Here is a 21,089-nt window from a genome sequence, read left to right as displayed (position 1 = left end):
ACTATCTGCATAGACTGCAAGTTCACATTGGTCAGGAATTCCCTGGTGTCCCAGTGGTTGGGACCCAGTTCTTACTGCCAAGAATAAAGGTTCAATTCCCTGACTGGGGGACTAAGATCCTGCTAGCCACCTGGTGTGGCCAAAAAAACGTTCATCTTGGACCGCCGCTTTCATCAGTAAACCTCTTGTTGACAGTAACCGGCAGAGATATTAGTGCTCCCTAAATATTAATAGCCCATATGTTACCCTGCATCGCAGATGGATTTTGTCTCTTGTGACTAATTCTGAATGGACTGCAAGCAGAAGTGATGTGTGTCACTTCTGCGCCAGGACAGTTAAAAGCAGTATGGCTTTTCTGTCTCCTACTTCCACATTCCAGAATCGATAGCTACAGGATGGAAGTTGCCTGGATTCTTGAGTCTACCTGGAGGCAAGCCGCTCTGGGGTCAGTACTACTCAAATATGGTTCATTGACCAGCAGCATCAGCGTCACCTGAAAGCCCATGAGAAAAGCAGAGCTGAGCCAGACCCCAGACATGTAGCATCAGAGTTTCTCGCGTGGGGACCAGGACTCTGCTTAGACAGGCTCTCCAGGTGACTCTGGTGCACACTCAATTTTGAGAACCAATGATCTGACCTACATCAGATCTGGTGCCAGTGAGAAATTTTTATTTTGTCAATCCATTGAGGGGTTGTTTGTTACTCAGCTATAGCCTGTCCTATCCTGACGCTTACAGAAAATAAACACAAAATGCTGAACTTTTCTCCCACCACTGGTTCCCCCTTAACAGCATTTGAGGCAGATCCCATAACTTTCTGGTCACATTCAGTAATAAAAATTCTTTCAGCTTAAAATTTCAGTCTCAAATTTGATCTCATCTCCACTTCTTGCCCCCTCCACACCCCCCACTGCTGCAAATCAGGCTCAGGGGTTTTGTAGGAAGAGGAGGCTTTAGTCCTGGATCCCTTCTCTTCTTCTCTTCTGAAGGCCTAATTCTTCTAGGGTCCTGGGGAGAGGGTGGTCTATGTGGGGTGATAATGGAGTTAAGAGAACTGGTCTTAACTGCACACAGATGGAGTCCCTGTTTCATTTGACTTGTTAACTCTGCCTCTTTTTTTAATACCAACAAGCCACTGATGCTCTCTTGAGCAGTGCATGCATTTCTTTGCATGGAAGGGGTTTTGTGGGTCCTTTCTTTGCCTAGTTCCCTGATGTCGACACCCCACTCTTGCCTGAATCCTTCATCTCTCCCTCCACCCACCCCACTGGTAGCACACCTGGGCCTTTGCTAGCCTGAGGGCATTAAGCAAAGGCTCCCTCTTGGAGCACACCCAACCCTGTGTTGGGTGTAAGACTGTAGAGGTGACATGCAGACTGGACTTCAGCATCCTTTGCCCACACAGTCGGGGACCTCTGTGTACATCAATCCTGAGACCGTCTCACCGGCTCCTGCTGTTGGAGACCCTTCAAGCAGTAGACCTACCATCGATAAAATGACCATTTTGAGAGTCCAAGAGGATACTGTTATTAACAATATGCTGGCACACTGGCAAAAGCTGGGTCTTCCCCAGACAAGGTGGGATATATGATTCCCCAATCTGTGCAGTGTCACTGAGAAGAAGGCTCAGGCTCCAGAACCTTCCACAGGGTGGTCCGGCCACGAGAAAACTCACTCCCTGTGGTGAGAGCACACTTGCCCCCACACTCCTTTCTCTGCCCTGCCTCTGATCTTGATTTCCGCTCTCCTGCTCAGTCTGGCTCAGAAAGTCGCATCTGCAGGAAGAAGAAAGAGTGGCCCACCTGAGGGGTTCCACCTTTGTGTGGAGAGGTCATTGGTTTTTCTCTTGGAACCCCACAAAGGGGTCTCAAGGAGGGTGGGGACTGCAAGCAAGCTGACTCACTCTGCAGTAGCTGTCCTTAGAAGAAGCTCCCAAATTGAAGGGAGATCAGAAATTTATAAAGACGCATGGTGATACTTTATGGACCACAGGATCAAGCTTTGCCTGAAGGTAATTCATTTCTTGAAACTTCAATTATGTGAACTAGCAAGCTCCCTTTATCAGTTAAGTCAGATTGAGCCAGCTTTTCTGATACAGCAACTCAAAATACCCCGAACTGGCAACAGACCCCAAAAGTGGACTTGGCCGAGGGCAGTAGCTGAGGTCAAAGTCAGGGAGGACATCTCTAACCAGCACGACAGCTGGTCATCCCCATGGTTTCTTATATATTCTCACCAAGGCCATCTGCCTCACCAAGGTTACACCAAAAAGGAAAACTCAGGGTGCCGAAGAATGTTTACTTCTTGCATAAATCAGCAAAGCCGGCTAAGAAAGAGATTAGCTCACCTTGAAATTGGCTCCTCCGGTAGCAGAGAAGGAAGAAAAATATAGTTTGCTTAAGAGAAACCCTTTCTGCTTGCTGGTTGAGAATCAGTCACCTGAAAAAGCAGAATTCTCCCCTCCAAGCTAATGTTAATATAAGCAGAAATGACAGGATGGGAGACTAGGAAGGACAAAAAGTGGAATCCCTAAACAGCCCAGTTCATCCTGTTCTCAGACCCCTCCTTTAAGAAATTCATCCTGTGAACAAAATGAACCCTCGTGTACCCTGTGAGGAGGTGGGCTGGTGGGATGCGTTTGGAGGCAGGGAGCTGATCAGGGCAACCTCCCCGCCTGTGGCATCGTTTCATCAGCAGAGGGCAGTGTGGAGCCCGGAACCAGTTACATGGGTGCGAGCGGTAGGGAAACGGGATGCCCAGAGCTCCCAGCACTGTGCTATGAGAGAGGAGTCCTAAAATCCCGTTCTGAAAGTAACAGTAGCTGACAGGACAGATTTTCTGCTAATTAACCATCCAACGAACCTGACAAGAAAAACAGATCAGAAGCCTTGAAAAACCGGGAGAGAGCTGTCTCACCTCTGAAACCCCCAAGACCAGCCAAAAACAGGCTATGACTACACCCCAACGTCACTTCTCAAACTAGGTGTGCACTACTAACATTTTAAAATCACTGATGCCCAGGTTTCACCTAGATCTCATTAGAGCCCTAACTTTGGAGGCGAGCTCCTGGCAATGAAGTTTTCAAAAAGCTCTCCCAAGTGATTCTGAGGCTTCCCCGGTGACTCAGCAGTAAAGAATCTGCCTGCCAATCTCTGGGTTGGGAAGATCCCCTGGAGAAGGGCATGACAACCCACTCCAGTATTCTTGGCTGGTGGGCTACAGTTCATGGAGTCACAAAGACTTGGACACGACTGAGCAACTAAACCACCACCAAGTGATTCTAATGTGAATTCAATGTTGCAAAGTACTTGCATTCAAGCCAATCCTTAGGTACCCAACTTCAACAGGAAACAGGCAGCCTTAATGAGAGGTGTGCACCCCAAGTAGAGTCACCGGGTAGAATACAGTAATCCTAATTAAAATTGAACTTCAGATACCCAACAAATAATTTTTGTATAAGTATGTCCCAACAATTGCATGGGATATCCTTACGCTAAAGAATTCTTCATCCCATATTTGTTAATTTAACTCTGGCCACTCTAGCCCCCAAGTCTCAGCTCAGATATAGGCTTGAAGTATATTCCCCCAAAAAGCAGAGTGCAGAACAATGGCGAAGGTGCGCCAGACTCTCCACCAACTGGCGGCTAGGGTATTCTTGTTAGACTGCAGGCAAGGTTGGCTTACCTGTCACCAAGGCAAGCAGTTGGCACAGTACTACTATAAGCACTGATCATAAAACCTCGCACTCGATAAGCCCTCAACAAGTGTGAGCCATTATTTTGAGGAAATCATATACAAAAATGCAATTGTGTTCACAAATACACACCACCTTGGTTTTCATTTAAGTAGGTAAATAATGATTTGGTTATAAAATAACATGTCAGGACTTCCCTGGCAGTTCAGTGGTGAAGAATTCACCTTCCAATACAGGGAATATGGGTTCAATCCCTGGTCAGGGAACTAAGATCCCACACAAACAAAAATAAACAAACAAAGAAATATTTTTTTTTAAATAAAAATAAATTTAAAAAATTAATGTGCCAGTTTTAACTTTCCAGGACAGTATCTCCAGGGGAATGTCTGGTGTTCTCGTTCTAGGATGTGTTTCCTTTCTCGTGGTCAGCCCCTTTTCATGTTTTCCTATTCTCCCCCCTCACCCCGTATTAGTCTCTACCCATGATTCTGGCTGCTAGAAAAGCAAAATCAAGAGAGTCACCACAAGGAAAAGGCTGGTTTACCTTTTATAGAAGAGCCTTCAACATTTTGAATCACGGTCCTGGGCAAAACCACTCGACCAGCATTTGTTGTTTGGCTGCCAGGAGAGGACCAATCACACTGACTGATCCATGTACTGAGAGTAAGGACAGTTATGGAGGAAGGCGAGGGATGCGTGGGGAAGAGGGTGACGGGGGGCGGGGGGGGGGGGGGGTCAGAGCAGGTATTCATGACATCACACACTTCCATGGTGGAAATAAATGACAAAGGTTAAATAGGAGACATTAAAGTGAAGGAGGGCCCCAGTGAGTGGCTGGGGATGGGGTGTGACCCACAGAAGAGGTGCCTTTTGGAGCCCCAGGGTCATCGCCCTCCTTCCCCAACTGTCCATAGAGGGAACATCTTCCCTGCAGCTCCCAGGCCACTCAGGGATTCAGCTCCAGGTCGGTAATGTATTCCTGGACCCAGTCCTCACTGGGGTCGGCACAGACCTGCCGGCCTCTTTTGGTCTTGAAGCTGTGGAGAAGAACGGAAGGGTTACACACTGGTGAGTGCAGTGGGGGGGATCCTGGGCCCCCAGGGACCCCCCCTCCTTCTGCCCCGGACACCTCAGGGCCTGTCCACATGCTCATATCGTGTCTCCTTCACCCTGGGGTTCACAGACCTTCTTGGGTCTCCTGTGGGGGTCCCCTCGGAGAGCCAGCATCGTTGTTTGGCAAATGAGAGGGGAGGACAATTTCCTGCTGTCACCCCTCTCCTCTCCTCCCTCTGCCCAGGGGCAGACCCCCCAGGACGCTCTGCAGGCCCCAAACCAGGTGAGAAAACACGGCAGGGGCCCCCCTGGTGTCCTGAGCTCCGAGGAGGTGCCTCAGGCCAGACCCCCAGGCTCCTTCCCCAGGGCGGGCAGGAAGGCTGGCCCTTACATGACGCCGGGCTGGGAGCACTGGCTGCTGGTCTCATAATAGCTGTCCACTAATTTGCGCGGGATCTGCCGGGAGACGAAGGAGAAGCAGCAGTCCGTTGGGGTGATGGAACCAACTGTGAGAGACGGGACAGACCATGCTAAGTCCTTGTTCAGGGGGAAAGGCAGCCAGCTGCCCCTCGAGGGTCAGGCAGACCTGCAGGAGACAGCGCTGGGGGTGGGGATGGGGGCATTTCTTCTTTCCCTTGACATTTTTATTTCTGGGTCTCTCTTGTGACGTTTCACATGCTTTGTCTGTCCGGATGTGGTGTTTCCACGTCTCTCTGTGAAGAATTTAGTTTTCCGAGCAAACTTTATTTTTTTCTCTATCTCTCCCTGGGGAGTCTCCACTGGTTTCTTGAGGAGAGCAAAGGCCACAACAGTGGGAGCCCACTGGACACAGATTCCACCTTTTGTCAGATTCCCGCCTGGGCCTCATTTTCCCAAGAATCCATAAAATGGGCCTCTGCACCACTGTCTCTCAGAGCCAGAGAATAGAACTGCTACAAACCCCCCTGGGAAGGAAAGTTCTGCTCAGGAAATAGTGTCTGAAGTCTCTCTGAAGCTCTCTGCTTAAGGGGTCAGGTCAAAGACTTCGGCCCTGTGGCCCAAGCCCCAGCCAAGAGTGGGGGACAGGCCTAAAGGAAGGGAAGACAGACTCACGGCTGGCCGAGCAGGTGTGGGCAGAGAGGGCCGTGGTGAGCAGCAGGACGGCCAGGGCGGCCCCGCGGAGCTCCATGACGCCGGGCGGGTGAGAGGGTCAGGTGGGGCCAGTGGAGCTGGACCCGGAGACCCAAAGTCGCAGCCTCCTGCTGGGGTCTGAGCTGTGCCCTCTCTTTATAGGCAGCCTTGGGACACTAGAGGATGGAAACTTGTGGAGACCGAGGCAGCGGGTGTATTTTTCATCACAGCGTTGGTATCATGCTGTGAGTGGCAGAAGCCAGGAAAGCTTTGGGTCACCACAAAGGCTCAGCGTATTTGCAAGAACGGTCGTGTTGCTTTCTTGATGGGGAAATAGTTTCCCCAGTGAGAGAAGGTGAGAGGCTGGTGTGACCCTGTGACAAGTTCATGCGGCGCTTTTTCACAAGAGCAGGTCTCTACACCAAGCATCTCCCCACAGAACTGAACCTTCTGGGACCCACCCCCAGCTGTCCCGACAACACAGCTCTGACCTACACCATAATACCATGGAGTCTTGAGAAGGCCCCCTCAAGCTAAAACCACACCCTGCAACGGGACAGCAGATCTGGGGAATTCTCAGCTGCAGAAGGGGCCGGAGTGAGGCTGGCCTTTCAGACTTTGGCTCATTCCTGAAACATTCTACCTTAAGCTTTTGATTATGAGGCATCCATTTTGAAGACACCCATCTTGAATAAGCACATCACCTTATACAGAACTAGATCACAGGCCAGGCTGCCCTACCCATGAAGTTCCCCTTTTAGAAATTTCTGGATGACCTAGATAACTGACCATTTGAGCGGCTTCACTTTTCCCTTCTATACTTTCTCTCTTATCTTTTAAATTCACCAATAAAGAGTGAACCTGCAAAACCCTGGGCACCCCACCCTCACCCCAGCAGAGGCAGAGCCCCAGGTCTGAGCTCTCTCTCTGTGAGACCCTGTACCCTCTGGGACTCTGAGAAACAAACCTTGTCTTTCAAAGTCACCTGATGGTTGTTGAGGTTTGTCTTATAATAAGAATCTCAATGGCCGGTCCAGCTTCAACACTGGCTCCAGCTCGAGAAATATCTGTGGGGCCCCCACAAAAAGGGCAGTCCAGGCAAGTGCCTGCAGGCATCGCCATCAACAGGCTGAAACCGACACAAAATAGCTAGTCCCTGGTTTGGAGAAGGGAATGGCAAACCACTTCAACATCCTTGCCTTGAGAACCCCATGAACAGTATGAGAAGGGATATAGATATGACAGTGAAAGGTGAACCCCTCAGGTCAGTAGGTGCCCAAAGTGCTGGAGAAGAGCAGAGAAATTACTCCAGAAGGAATGAAGAGGCTGAGCCAAAGTGGAAACGATGCCCAACTGTGGATGTGTCTGGTGGTGAAAGTCCGATGACATAGAGAACAATATTGTATAGGAACCTGGAATGTTAGGTCCATGAATCAAGGCAAATTAGAAGTGGTCAAACAGGAGATGCCAAGAGTGAACATCAACCGTTTAGGAATCAGTGAACTAAAATGGATGGGAATGGGTGAATTTAATTCAGATGAACATTACATCTACCACTGTGGGCAAGAACCCCTTAGAAGAAATGGAGTAGCACTTATAGTCAACAAAAGAGTCCAAAAGGCAGTACTTGCATTTCAAAAATGACAGAGTGATCTCGGTTCATTTCCAAGGAAAACCATTCAATATTACAGTAATCCAAGTCTATGCCCCAACCATGATGCTGAAGAAGCTGAAGTTGAACAGTTCTATGAAGACCTACAAGACCTTCTAGCTGGGCTAATTGGGAGCTGATATGGTGACCTTTAAACTGTTGTTACCCTTTAAACAGAAAAACTCTCTGCCAGAGATCTATCCTATGGACATAAGCAAAATGATGAGGTCATCTGTATATCAGTGTTTGTCACAACTTATTTATAACAATTAAAAGATGACTTACAACTAAATATGATAACAAATTCACCTCTTGTAGTAATAATTTGCCCTTAGAAACTGTGGAAGTAAATAAATTTTAGAGGAAGTCCTTGCTATTAAAGAATCCTAGAACATTTCCTGTTTCCTTATTGTAAAGTCAAGGCATTTCCAGGGTTTGTCTAGCACCTCAATGACATCATTAACAACTCTTCTTAAAATATCTCCCCTTCCCTCAACAGTTCGTTGGCTTTTCTTCTTTGGGCTTGTCCCCTCATGAGGGGAAATACCTGTTGCTACTCATGCATCACATCTTCTCAAAAAGTTTCATCCACTGCATAAGAGGGAGTCTTACAGAAGAGGAGAGAAAGCAATGTTGCTAGTGTTTTAAATTCTAATTGGGCTTTTTTAAAATCATAATTTGTAATGTTGACTGTAGAATACTCTCAAAAGTAGTTAAAGCTGATTTTAAATATATATAAAATACAGAAAAGAATAAAGAATTGTTTCACTTCTGAAAGTTGGGTAGGCAGCATGGCAAATGCAAGTAAGGATGTGGAGCGGGGGTGGAGGGGTTCATCTACATTCTTCCTGTCTTATTGTGGCATAAATGAACTCAGGCACAATCTGAATAAAATGAATTTCCCTTAAAGGTAGGAAAAGTTCTATTATCCAAACCTAATGACTATTAATTTGGTTTATTTCTTTCAAGTGCATTTTCCCCTAAGCTTATGATAGTTCCATTTACTTACTTGCTTTTTATCTCTTTTTATCATGTATGTGGGAAAGGGAAGGGACATAATTGTAGTCACGATATGAATGCAAATTTTTATTTTTCTTTACACTTAACAGTACAAGACTTTTCCAAATCATTCCAGTATTTTTAAGAGCTGCCTAATTTCCTCATCCATCAGCCTAGTGTATTAATATTGTCATGCACTACTGTAGCACATTTGGACTGTTTTTGATTTTTAATTGCTATAAATATGCTTCACCAAATATCTATATGCATAAAACTTTTTCAACAAATGAGGTTTTTTCCCCCATAAGATATTTTCCTAGCTATAGACTTTCTGGGCCAAAAAATAAGGACATTTAAGGCTCCTGATTTATAGAGACACCCTATGTCTAATGTGCATTCATTTATATACCCAACTGTTAAACAAGATTTTAATGGCATAGTAGGGACTGGTGAATGTTTGATGAATGAAACAGTGATTTAAAAGCCGACTATCTATCGTGTCAAGTCTGTCATGTCCCAGACTTTCCCAGTTCCATTCTGTCCATCTGAGTTTTGATCAAACACAGCTCAGGCTACTGAAGACTCTACGGCATCAGTAGATATGTCACAGTCAAAACACCTGTGAAGAACATTAGGAATGTCTGCTCCAAGAAAGGCAAAAGGGAATGGCATGATCCCTAAAGATCTGTTCATGGTAGAAGACCAGCTAAGCTCGGTCCCTTAGTGACAGCAACTCCTGGCTCCCCCCACCTCCGTTTTCACGAATCATTTCCTCAGAAGCGGTCCAAGCAACATGATGTCATGGTCCTTTCCACCCAGGATGCGGTTTCCAGTGGGGCCTGTGTGCTCAGAGTGCTGTGGCATCACCCATAGGTGTCACCCTCTGTGACCAGCACAGCTGCAGCAGAGCATCAGATCTGCTCTGTGGGAGGAACTATTAATCTGTAGATCTTTCCATGTCCTTCGGCTCTGACACTAGCATCATCTCACCTCCTGTCACTGGCCAAAACCTTTCCAGCCAATCAGCCCCAACAAATGAGCAACTGGGCTCTTCTTGGATGCTCTGAATGTCTGTGTGACCCCAGGGACCCCAACATGTGCAACTCATAACAAGACACCATGCAGCAACTTCCCCTCTGGTCACACCAGCCTCCAGCTTCTCATGCTCTAGAGTTGCCTATAAAGGGACAAGGATACAGGATGGACTCCCGAAGGATGCAGGCAGCAGCACTTGCCTGGTCCTGTCTTGGCTTCGCCCTCTACCTGCCCATCATTGATGAGTTCCCCACGCTGCTCTGGTCAACCATCTCCTCACTACATCCCTCAGCTCACGAGTCTTGTCTGTATCACAAGACTCTCATCCTTCCTTTCTTTTAGAATTGTTTCTCAATGCTCTGGACGGATGTCTAAACCACATCACTTAAACTCTATGGTTGAGATTTCTCACATGAAAGCAAAGAACTTCACAGAAGGTTTTAAAACATTCTGAGTTGTTTCCCAAACTTCTCAGGAAGTTTTAACTATCTTGTCTCTGGATCTGGTAGACCCATTGTTAGTGGGGAAAACTGAGGTCTAATGCATTCACTAATAAGATGCAAATGCCAGGTCCAGTTGGTTCCTAGGATGAACAAAATGACAGAGTCCCTTGGCTCTCATAAGGAGCTCCACCCTTTGGATGAGGTACAGAAGGTGGCATCTTGCTGGAAATTGTCTCTGTGGACCAGATGAATTTCCCCAAAAGAGATGGAACAAGGGCTCCCTAACCTAATAGCTATATTCCCTGAAGAGGGAGCCAGAGACTGAGAACAAGACAGGCAGAGATTCAAAACAGTAATTCACGGTCAAGAAGAAATGCTTAATTTACTTGGTTCATTTTGTGCCCTACTCCGCAGCCCTGAGCACTAACACCTCCACCAACTTCTGGCCGGCCGCCCTCCAAGGTGGGAAGAAATTGACCTGGCTTTTCTGGGGTTCTTGATTGCCACTTCCTCCTGGTTAGGGCAGACAACTCAGTGCCTGCTGTTTCTCTCATTTCTCTCCAGATCCATCAAAAATTTGTTGATGATCTTGTGTTCTTATTCTGGTATAATATCAGAATCATTCCTCCTTCCTAGAGGCAGGAAGAGAAGAGACAGCCTATGGGACATGGGGTGAAGAGCAGATCGGCATATGAAGTAGGTTTATTTCTTTCTATTTTTCTCTTCTTCCCTGGATTTTTTTTGCATCTTGTTTATTCATATGTAATACTAAAAATCAAGTCTTTTCATGTCATTCTATTTGTTTAAGAGACTGGCATTAGGCTCTTAAACATTAACCACTATGTCTATCAGTTTACCAGTCCAGCAATGTAGACTATATAGTTGGCTATCAGTTATATGATCATAGATAAACTACCACGAAAAAACCACTGTCCTTAAAATTATCGCCATTTGTGAGTTAATTTCCATAAAATAGCTTCTGAAAAATAGAATTTCTGGATCAAAGAGTATGGCCATTTTTAAAGCTGCTGACCCTCCTAAAGTGTTAAATCGGACTGTAGGTCTATGGTGAGTATTCAACAAATAGACAAATTATTGGAAAGATAATCTTGAGTTTCACCATCCTTGTACCTCCAGGCTTTCCAGTTCTGTTCTTTCCATCTAGGGTGTGGTTGAGCTTGGCTTATCCTTTTTGAGACCTAGTGGTGTTTTTGCATGTCACATTTATACACTTAGGACAACTGTGGGAGTCCATCAGGGCACCCTGCTCTCTGGAAGAAGGCTGTGATCATTCACTTCAGAGAAAAATCTGTCACATGGAAAGGAGAGAGCTAAGCCCAATCCCTATTCTGTATACTGTGCTTCATTGCTCAGTTGTGTCTGATTCTTTGTGACCTCATGTACTGCAGCCTGCCAGGCTCCACTGTCCATGGGGATTCTCCTGGCAAGAGTATTGGAGTGGGTTGCCATGCCCTCCTCCAGGAGATCTTCCCAATCCAGGGACCGAGCCCAGGTCTCCCACACTGCAGGCAAATTCTTTATCATCTGAACCACCAGGGAAGCCCAAGCTGATCCCTGGGTGATGCCAACTCCTGGTTCCACATCTGGAGAAACAATTTCCTCATAAGTCAGTTCAGTTCAGTCACTCAGTCATGTCCAACTCTTTGTGACCCCGTGGACTGCAGCAAGCCAGGCTTCCCTGTCCATCACCAACTCCCAGAGCTTGCTCAAACTCATGTTCATCGAGTTGGTGATGCCATCCAACCATCTCATCCTCTGTCGTCCTCTTCTCCTCCTGCCTTCAATCTTTCCCAGCATCAGGGTCTTTTCCAATGAGTCAGTTCTTCACATCAGGTGGCCAAAACTATTGGAGCTTCAGCCTCAGCATCAGTCCTTCCAATGAATATTCAGGACCGATTTCCTTTAGGATTGACTGGTTTGATCTCCCTGCAGTCCAAGGGGCTCTCAAGAGTCTTCTCCAACACCACAGTTCAAAAGTATCAATTCTTTGGCACTCAGTTTTCTTTATAGTCCAATTCTCACATCCATACATGACTACTGGAAAAACTGTAGCTATGAATAGACAGACCTTGTTGGCAAAGTAATGTCTCTGCTTTTTAATATGCTATCTAGGTTGGTCATAGCTTTTCTTCCAAGCAGCAAGTGTCTTTTAATTTCATGGCTGCAGTCACCATCTGCAGTGATTCTGGAGCCCAAGAAAATAAAATCTGTCACTGTTTCCACTTTTTCTCCATCTATTTGCCATGAAGTAATGGAACTGGATGCCATGACCTTAGTATTTTGAATTTTGAGTTTTGAGCCAGCTTTTTCACTCTCCTCTTTCACCCTCATCAAGAGGCTCTTTCTATCCAGAGATGATAGAAATCCAGAAATTTGAGCCTGGCAGTGAAGTGTCTTCTAAACTGAGGATGTTTGCAACTCAGAAGAGGTGGCTGAGAAGATGAACTGAACCTTTCACAGCCTTGCTGGGCTGGAGAAAAACAAAGTCCAGTGCTCCCCAAGTGAAGGGACTGCAAGAAACCATCCCCTGTCTGGGCTGATGCGAGGAAAAATAAATGAGAAGAAAACCATCCCTTGAACAAAGTGGAGGCCAGCCCCTGTAACCTGGGTGGTTTAGAAAACCTCAAACTAAAACATTTTTAAACATGATCCCAGATGCTGATGCCACAAATGCCTTGAGAAGAAGCTTGAGCTTTTTGGTGAGGAACTGGAAACTACCATGAGTATTTTTGCAAATTTGTAAAAGTAAAAATAAAAATTTCAGGTCCAAAAAATGCAAAACTGAAACAAAACCTCAGAGTAGACTAAACTCAACTGAAGAGATATCAGTTAAGTTCAAACATACCAAAATGAACCAAGGGGAAATAGGAGAATGAAAAATACAAAAGAGAGGATAAGAGCACATAGAGGATAGAGCAAGGCATCTGCCATCTGGTTAATTAGAATCTCAAAATGAGAGGAAAGAGAGAATGAGACAGCAAACGGATCTGAAGAGATAATGGCTAACAGTTTTACAAAATGGTGAGAGATATAATTCTGAAGATTTAAGGAGGGAGGGCATTATCCCCTCTGCTATCAATGGGCCAAGTTTTGTATCAGCCACTCCTACCCTCAGTCCTAGCTGGAAAAGGAGAAATACCACTGATGCTGGCCCTTGTCTCACCAGCCAATCCTGATGGCTTTGATGAAGAGTGTGTTTTCTGGGACTTTCCATAGAATATAATCTGGAGGATCTTTCAGCCTCACATGGTTTATCTACTGCACCATGCTTATTTCCATAGTCATTTTTATCCCTTTCTTCTCCACCTGTCATGCAATTCAAGTATTTTAACATCACTCAGCATGAGCCCTTGCCTTCTCCAGGATTCTGGAGATTTCCTGGCTGCAAAATTGCACCAACCTCTGGGATCCTTGCCAGGAAGTTATAGCCTTGCCAGATCCTTGCCAGAAAGACTGCCCCAAGTCAATAAGCTCCCCCTAGTCCATTCTTGTGTTCCAGCTTCCTTGATCAGTTTAGTTCAGTTCAGTCACACAATTGTGTCTGACTTTTTGCGACGCCATGGATCGCAGCACACCAGGCATCCCTGTCCATCACCAACTCCCGGAGCTTGCTCAAACTCATGTCCATCGAGTTGGTGATGCCATCCAACCATTTCATCCTCTGTCGATCACTTCTCCTCCTGCATTCAATCTTTCCCAGCATCAGGGTCTTTTCCAATGAGTCAGTTCTTCACATCAAGTGGCCAAAGTATTGGAGTTTCAGCTTTACTATCAGTCCTTCCAATGAATATTCAGGACTGATTTCCTTTAGAATGGACTGGTTGGATCTCCTTGCAGTCCAAGGGACTCTCAAGAGTCTTTTCCAACACCACAGTTCAAAAGCATCAATTCTTTGGCACTCAGCTTTCTTTATGGTCCAACTCTCACTTCCATACATGATCAATGGAAAAACCATAACTTTGACCAGACAGACCATTGTTGGCAAAGTAATGTCTTTGCTTTTTAATATGCTGTCTAGGTTGGTCATAGCTTTTCTTCCAAGGAGCAAGCGTCTTCTAATTTCATGGCTGCAGTCACCATCTGCAGTGATTTTGGAGCCCAAGAAAGTAAAGTTTGTCACTGTTTCCATTGTTTCCCCATCTATCAGCCACGAAGTGATGGGCCCAGATGCTATGATATTTGCTTTTTGAATGCTGAGTTTTAAACCAGCTTTTTCACTCTCCTCTTTCCTTTTCATCGAGAGGCTCTTTATTTCCTCTTTGCTTTCTGCCATAAAGGTGGTGTCATCTGCATATCTGAGGTTATTGGTATTTATCCTGGCAATCTTGACTCCGGCTTGTGCTTCATCCTTGATCAAGTCACCCTCAAAATCCAGACCCAAGTTTCTCTCCCAGGTCAGGCTGGTACATGCTTGCTAAATTTTGTTGTTTCTTTGGAGTATAATCCCTTTTGCCCTTACCAGAAATATAATTTACTGACATGAGAAGACTATGTAACAAAAATACATGGAAAATATGAATGGCCTATAGAATGAATATATCTATTAAGGAATTATTTCTATTAAGTAATTTAAATCCTCCTCCCCACCAAAATTCTCATACCTAGAGAATTTGCCTTCAAAAGCAAATTCTAGCAAACATTTATAGAAGGGATAATGGAGAAAAAATAAACTTTTTAAGAAATGGTACCAAAGTAAGTGGACATCTATGGACCAAAAGCAACAACAACAAAAAAAACAAACAAAATCAAGAAAACTTGACCTTAATTTCATACCTTACACACACAAAAAATTACTCAAAATGGATCATGAACCTAAATGCAAAACATAAAATGACAAAACTTTTTGGAAAAAAAATAGGAGCAACATCTTCTAGACCTAAGACAAGGAAAAAAAATTCTCAAATTTGATACCCAAAGCACAACACATAAAAGGAAAAATTGATAAAATTGGAGCACATTAATTTTAAAGTTTTGCTCTTCAAAAGACTTATTTGACAAAGCACTTGTATTTGGAATACAAAAAGAACTCTCAAAATTCGACTGTAAACAAATGAATGAACAATTCAATTAAAAAGTGGACCAAAGTCATGAACAGAAGTTTCAGGGAAGAGTATATACAGATGGCCAATAAGCAATGGTATTGTGACTGTACTTTTTTAATTCTTATTTTTTTTTAAAGATATAGACTGAAGTAGTGCAGTAGGCAGAATAATGACCCTTCTCCCAGAGGCCATGTCCTAATCACTGTAACCTGTGAATATGTTACATTACACAGAAAAGAGGAATCAAGATAGACATTAACTGATTTTGAAACAGGGAGATTATCCTGGATTGTCTGCATGACCCAGTGTCATTATCAGGATTCTCATAAGGGTAGCAAGAGTGTCAGTGTCTGAGTGATGTAATGTGAGAAAGATTTGACTGTCCATTGCTGGCTACAGATAAAGGAATGTGACACAACCTCTAGAAGTTAAAAAAGACAAGAAAATGGATCTTCCCTTAGAGCCTCCAAAAAAGGAAGGCAGCTTTGCAGATACCTTGATTTAACCCAGTAGAGACCCGTTTCAGACTTCTGACCTCCTGAAAGGTAAGAGAATACATCTGTGTTGTTTTAGGCCATTAAGATTGAGGTTCATTTGTTACAGCAGCAACAAGAAGCTAATACAACTGAAGCACTGTGCTGAACACCTGAAACTTACATGATATTGTAAATCAACTATATTTAAATAAAATTTTAAAATAAATAAAAAATAAGAAGCTTATAGAAACATTAACAGATAAAATGATATTATAGTGGTTTTAAAACATGGCCATGATTTCTTTGACACTCCTCCCAAGAAGAGGCAGGGATCTAGGTCCCCTCTCCTTGAATCTGATCAGGCTTGTGACAGCTTTGACCAATAATTGAATCTGATCAACCTTGTGACAGCTTTGACCAATAGATTATGATGCAAGAGATACAATAGGACTTCTGTGACTAAGTCATAAAAAGCCAGGCAGATTCTCCCTTATTCACCTGGAACACTCATCTTTGAGCCTTAAGCCTGCCATCTAGAAGGGCCATATGTACACAGCTTCAGTGAAATTCCCAGCCCAGGCACAGCATGTGACCAAGGAAGCTGTCTTAGAAGTGGATCTTCCAGCCCAGATGGTGAGGGCTATTTCTGACCTGGACTGCTGGTGGCATCATCGTTGATATCACATCTGTGTGGTCAGATCAGTTGTGAAAGAATATCAGTACCTTCTTCTCTGTGGGGAGCAGCAGTTAGCACACACTTCACAGATCTATCTGTCCCCGAAGGGGGCCTGCTGCAATACCAGCTCCTGGCCACCCTCTAACTAGGAAATCATTTCTTCAGAGGAACCTCAAAGAACAAGCAATTTCATCAGAAGTGTTTCCAACCAATGGAGAAATTGAGTTATTCATGCAAATACTCTGAACATCCCTCTGTTAACCAAAGGGTGTTGACAATCCTGGGTTGTGCAACTGACAGTATGACACCAACGCTGTGATTAAAATATTCCCCTCCAGTCACCCCCAGTTTCCGTCTTCAATGCTTTTTTGACTTTCCTAAAAAGGAACAGGAAAGAAGATGGATTCCATGAACTTGAGAGGGGTCATCCACCTCTGTTAAGGGCAAGATTCTATGTCTATGCAATTCTTGGTAAGAAATCCTTTGTTGGCACTTTGAAAAGGAAGTATTCACTGCAAGTCAGCGTGGGTGCAGCTAGGGCAAGTGAGGCTGGACTAACTCCACTTTCTTCTCTGGCAGCAATGGACATCTGAGGAACTGTGGGCTGGAAAAAGCTGTGAGCAAAGGCTCTGATCTCTAGCATTTAACAAAGGTAACCCCGAACCAGCTGGAAAAACAGTAAAATTCAGGAAACTAATGTACAGTCTATTATGGGCTGGCATATTATCCTTTGTGCTAGTGTAAAAACAAGAACAGCAACTTTACCCCCCACTTCAAATATCTTGGAGCCTTAAATCCTCCCCAAGATTCCTCTCTTACTCCAGCCCTTCTTTTTCGAGTAGATAAGTAGGGTCAGTTATGCAAGAATAAATCTTGAGGATAAGGGTGCATGCTGCTTACAAAAGCACGGAAGTCTGATATCTGAGTGTTACCAGGAATTTAGATTCAAGAGCAGAGGACTTGGCACAGGGACCCAAGCAATGATATGAATCAGCTTCTCCCCTCCTCCTGACCATGTGCATCCCCCACCTCCCCCACATCTGATGCTCTGCTCACCAAGGGACAAAGGCCAGTGTCGGCCACCTGCCCCATCCTGGTGCACACCCAGGAGCCCACAGTCAGCAGGGAGGACAAAGGCAGCCATCAGAGGCACCCACTACATGTCTCCATCTCTCTGAACTTATAAAGACTGGGGAGATGCCCTGCTCCCCACTGGGCTCTGGTTTGCTGGGAGAAATCAGGCAGCTCAGACCCTCTCCATCCACCTACAGCGGGGAGAATGAAATCTCAGGGGAAGGAATCCACAGTCTTCTATTCCTGCTTTTCCTTAAAGCAACTGACAAGCATTCTTGTTACATCAACCCACCTGTTCTCCAGGATACAGCTACCTTCAGGGCCCACATGGATGAAATGGAAAGTGAACTGTCAAATGACTGGACACAAAGGACCTGGACAATGGCCCTCACCTCCCTTCTCTTCAGTCACCTGCTTGTCTGTCTATTCCTCAAAGGTCCTAAACCCATTTCCACTTCTAGGTCTTGGCCTAGCTGTTCCCTCTCCTAGGACACACCTCCCCTGATCTTTGCAAGCCCGGCTCATCCTCAACAAGCCAGTCTCAGCTGAAACGACACCCCCTCTGAAGAGGTTCCCCTAACTCAACCTTCAGGCTCCATCCCAACACCTTGGCTCATTTTCTTTCTAGTTTGTACCTCCATCTACCTCTCTGTTGTTTGTCTGATTCCCCTCTGGAATTTGAGCACCTGAAGAGCAAAAGCCTTGCTTTTCTTGTCTGCCTCTGTATCCCCAAGTTCTAGAAAGTGCCTGTAACACAGTAGCAGTTCAATAAACATAGGTTAAAAAATTAGAAAATAATTTTAAAAATTAAAAATAAAGTAACATTAAAAAAAAAAAAAAACCTACTGAATGAATGAACCTCAGCCCCAAGGAAGGTCTCAATATGGACACATAAGGAAAATTTCACTCACTTAGATTGTTAGGGTATATGAAATGGAGCAGAACCTATGGTTCTTGTCCCCCTTTACTTCTACCTGCCATTTGTCTGTGGAAAAACTTTTGCCAAAGAATAAGTTTAGAGAAGTACGAACATGCAGAAACAAGGGAAAACAGTCACAGGAGACTACGTAATAATAGTGTATTCACTAAGCATAGTCAAGGACCTTTAACTCCTTCTCAAGGGCCATAGATAATATTACGGTCCATATCCTGTGAGTTGTCTTTTATTAATCAATACTGAAACTCTCACCAGGTGGAAGAAGTGAACTATGTGATGACCAGACTAGCCATGACATAAGCTGCCACAATTCTGAGAACCAGCCTCAACCCTAAGATTAACAGTACCTAAAATAATCAAGATGATGCTGGTCAGACCACTGAGGACAATTTCAAGATGAGTGTCGGAGCTGCCTGTGCTATTTCTGCATGAATCTGCCTCCCTCTGTCTATAAAAGCTCTTGTTCACTGATTGTCAGTGGTGGGGAGGTGGCCTTTGGACAGATGTCCATTCTTGCTGGCTGTTGGCATCCGAAACAAAGCAAATTTTACTTTCCACCAACCCGCCTCTTCATTGGCTTTTGAGTGGTGAGCAGCTGGACCTCACTGTCGGTAACACATACACCTTTCAGTAAGCATGCAAAGCTTTAAAAGTTTAACAAAATTACCTCAAAGTTCCCATAGCTTGTAAGTGGTGAACTCCTGGACTTGAAACAATGCCTCTGACTAGATCAAAAGTTCCTGCTCTTTCCATAAGAACAGGGGTTTAACTTTTTTCCTTTTAGTAGGGGACATTTTCTTTGCAAACAAACTGGAACCCTATTATGTAAAACTGATGAAAACACAGATATTTAACACCACGAGATATCACCCCACACCATTAGTACGGCTAATCTCAAAGATACAGAAAATAACAAATGTTAGTGAAGATGTGGAGGAATTGGAACTCTTGTACAATGTTGATGGGGATATAAAATGATGCAATGGCTGTGGAAGAGTGTGGTAGTTCTTGAAAAAATTTAAAATAGATTTACCATATGACCCAACAATCCCAGTTATGGATGTATAGGCAAAAAAAAAAAAGAAAGTGAAAACAGGGTGAAGAACGAGAGGGTGGGATGTATGGAGAGAGTAACATGGAAACTTACTTTACCATATGTAAAACAGATAGCCAGTGAGAATTTGCAATATGACTCAAGGAACTCAAACCAGGACTCTGTAACAACCTAGAGGGGTGGGATGGGGAGGGAGGTGGGAGAGAGGGTCAAGAGGGAGGGGACATATGTCTACCTATGGCTGATTCATGTTGATGTTTGGCAGAAACCAACACAATACTTAAAGCAATTATCCTTCAATTAAAAAAATGAATAAATTGAAAATTAAAAAAAAATTGAAAAGAGGATATTAAAGAGGTATTTGTATGGCCACATTCATAGCAACATTTATTTACAACAGCTAAAATGTGGAAGCAGCCCATGTCCATGAACAGATGGATGGACACACAAAACATGGTATATAGACAGTGCAATAATATTCAGCCTTAGAAAGGAAATTTTGACATATGCTCCAAAATGGATGAACCTTGAAGACATTATACTAAGAGAAAAAAAGCCAGTCACCAAAAGACAAACTCTGTATGATTCCACTCATGTGTGAGGTACCTAGAATAGTCAAATTCATAGATACTGAAAGTAGAATAGTGAATGCCAGTGGCTTGGGGAGGGAGAATGAGAAGTCACTGTCGAATGGCATAGAATTTCTATTTTGAAGATGAAAAAAGTTCTGTGGATGGATGGGGGTTGGCTGCACAATGTATGAATGTACTTAACACCACTGAATGTACACCACTGAACTGTACCCTTAAAACTGTTTATGATGGCAAATTCTACATTATATGTATTGTAATCACAATGAAAAGAAATGGGAAAAAACCACACAGGGGCCTGATCTGAATTTGGTGGGATTGGAGGTGGGGACAGTCACCTCTGCCTGACCTCCTAGTAGGATGACCAATAATCCCTGTGTCAGCACTGGAAGTCCCACATCCCAGGAACCTCCTTGGTCCCAGGCACCCAGGATGGTTGGCACCTTTCATCTCGGTCACTAAACCATCCTGACATCCTGAGCACGGCCCCTGCAGCACACACTTAGGATGACAAGACACAACTGTATTCTGTGGACAACACTGCCTTGCCTCTGGCTCCCCCAGTTCAGTCCAGAAGAAACCTGCCCTCAGTCTTGTCCTGGAGGCCGGCCTGGCTGAGCAGAGAGCCCGGGCCCCTGCCTGGGTAGCTAAGGGTCTGATGAAGCTCCCTCGGCTGGGCAGGGGGCAGGGCGCTTCAGCTCCGTCTAGGTAAGAACTTCCAGTCCACCCTGGCTGGTAAGGCTCAGCCATCCCAGGACCCCCTGGACCCTGCTCCTCCCCCCAGCCCCCATCAGACCTGGACGCTGTGCTCAGGGTGAACCCTGCACTCACCCCCAAATCCCTCTCCTGGCATCCGGCCGGAGCTACTGATCCTGAGACAGTCACCCGGCCTCTGAGCTCACGGTCCACACCTGAGGTCGGGCTCACTGAGCGGGCTTAACCAGGCTCCCAGGGGAGACCAGGAGAGGGGGGCCGTTTCTGACACAGCTCCTGGTCTCCGGGCCTCCCCCACCACCACCCTCAAGATACCAGTCAAATGCGAAAGCCAGGGTCATTCTCTGCCTTCCTCTTTTCTTTGCCTAAATTGACTGAGTTCTCATAATTTACATATGTCATTGGTCACAATTCCAAAGAATCAAAACTGCCACGCAACCTTAAATTTTCGGATCTTCTGACTTCCTGAGCAGCAGTCTCTTATAAAGGAGGTTCACAGCCCAGATTTCAAGGAGCCAGAG

The 21,089-nt window shown here is 45.0% G+C and overlaps 1 protein-coding gene across 2 annotated transcripts in view; it reads right to left on the bottom strand.

Moving 5' to 3' along the window:
- Positions 1–4,227: 4,227 nt before the first annotated feature.
- The window catches only part of LOC122694351 (C-C motif chemokine 3-like), a 32,865-nt gene continuing 16,003 nt past the window's right edge, over positions 4,228–21,089 (bottom strand). For both annotated transcript variants that reach the window (XM_043902991.1, XM_043902990.1), the window contains 2 exons: positions 5,138–5,252; positions 4,228–4,730 (listed from right to left, as the gene is read on the bottom strand). In XM_043902991.1, coding sequence (XP_043758926.1) covers positions 4,640–4,730; positions 5,138–5,252 — 206 coding nt within the window. In that variant the 3' untranslated portion in view covers positions 4,228–4,639. The remainder of the gene's footprint in view (positions 4,731–5,137; positions 5,253–21,089) is intronic.

Source organism: Cervus elaphus, chromosome 5 (genome assembly GCF_910594005.1).
Source record: "Cervus elaphus chromosome 5, mCerEla1.1, whole genome shotgun sequence".
Classification (NCBI taxonomy): Eukaryota; Metazoa; Chordata; class Mammalia; order Artiodactyla; family Cervidae; genus Cervus; species Cervus elaphus.
Note: the sequence above shows the minus strand (reverse complement) of the source record. Positions and strands in the feature narration are given on the sequence as shown.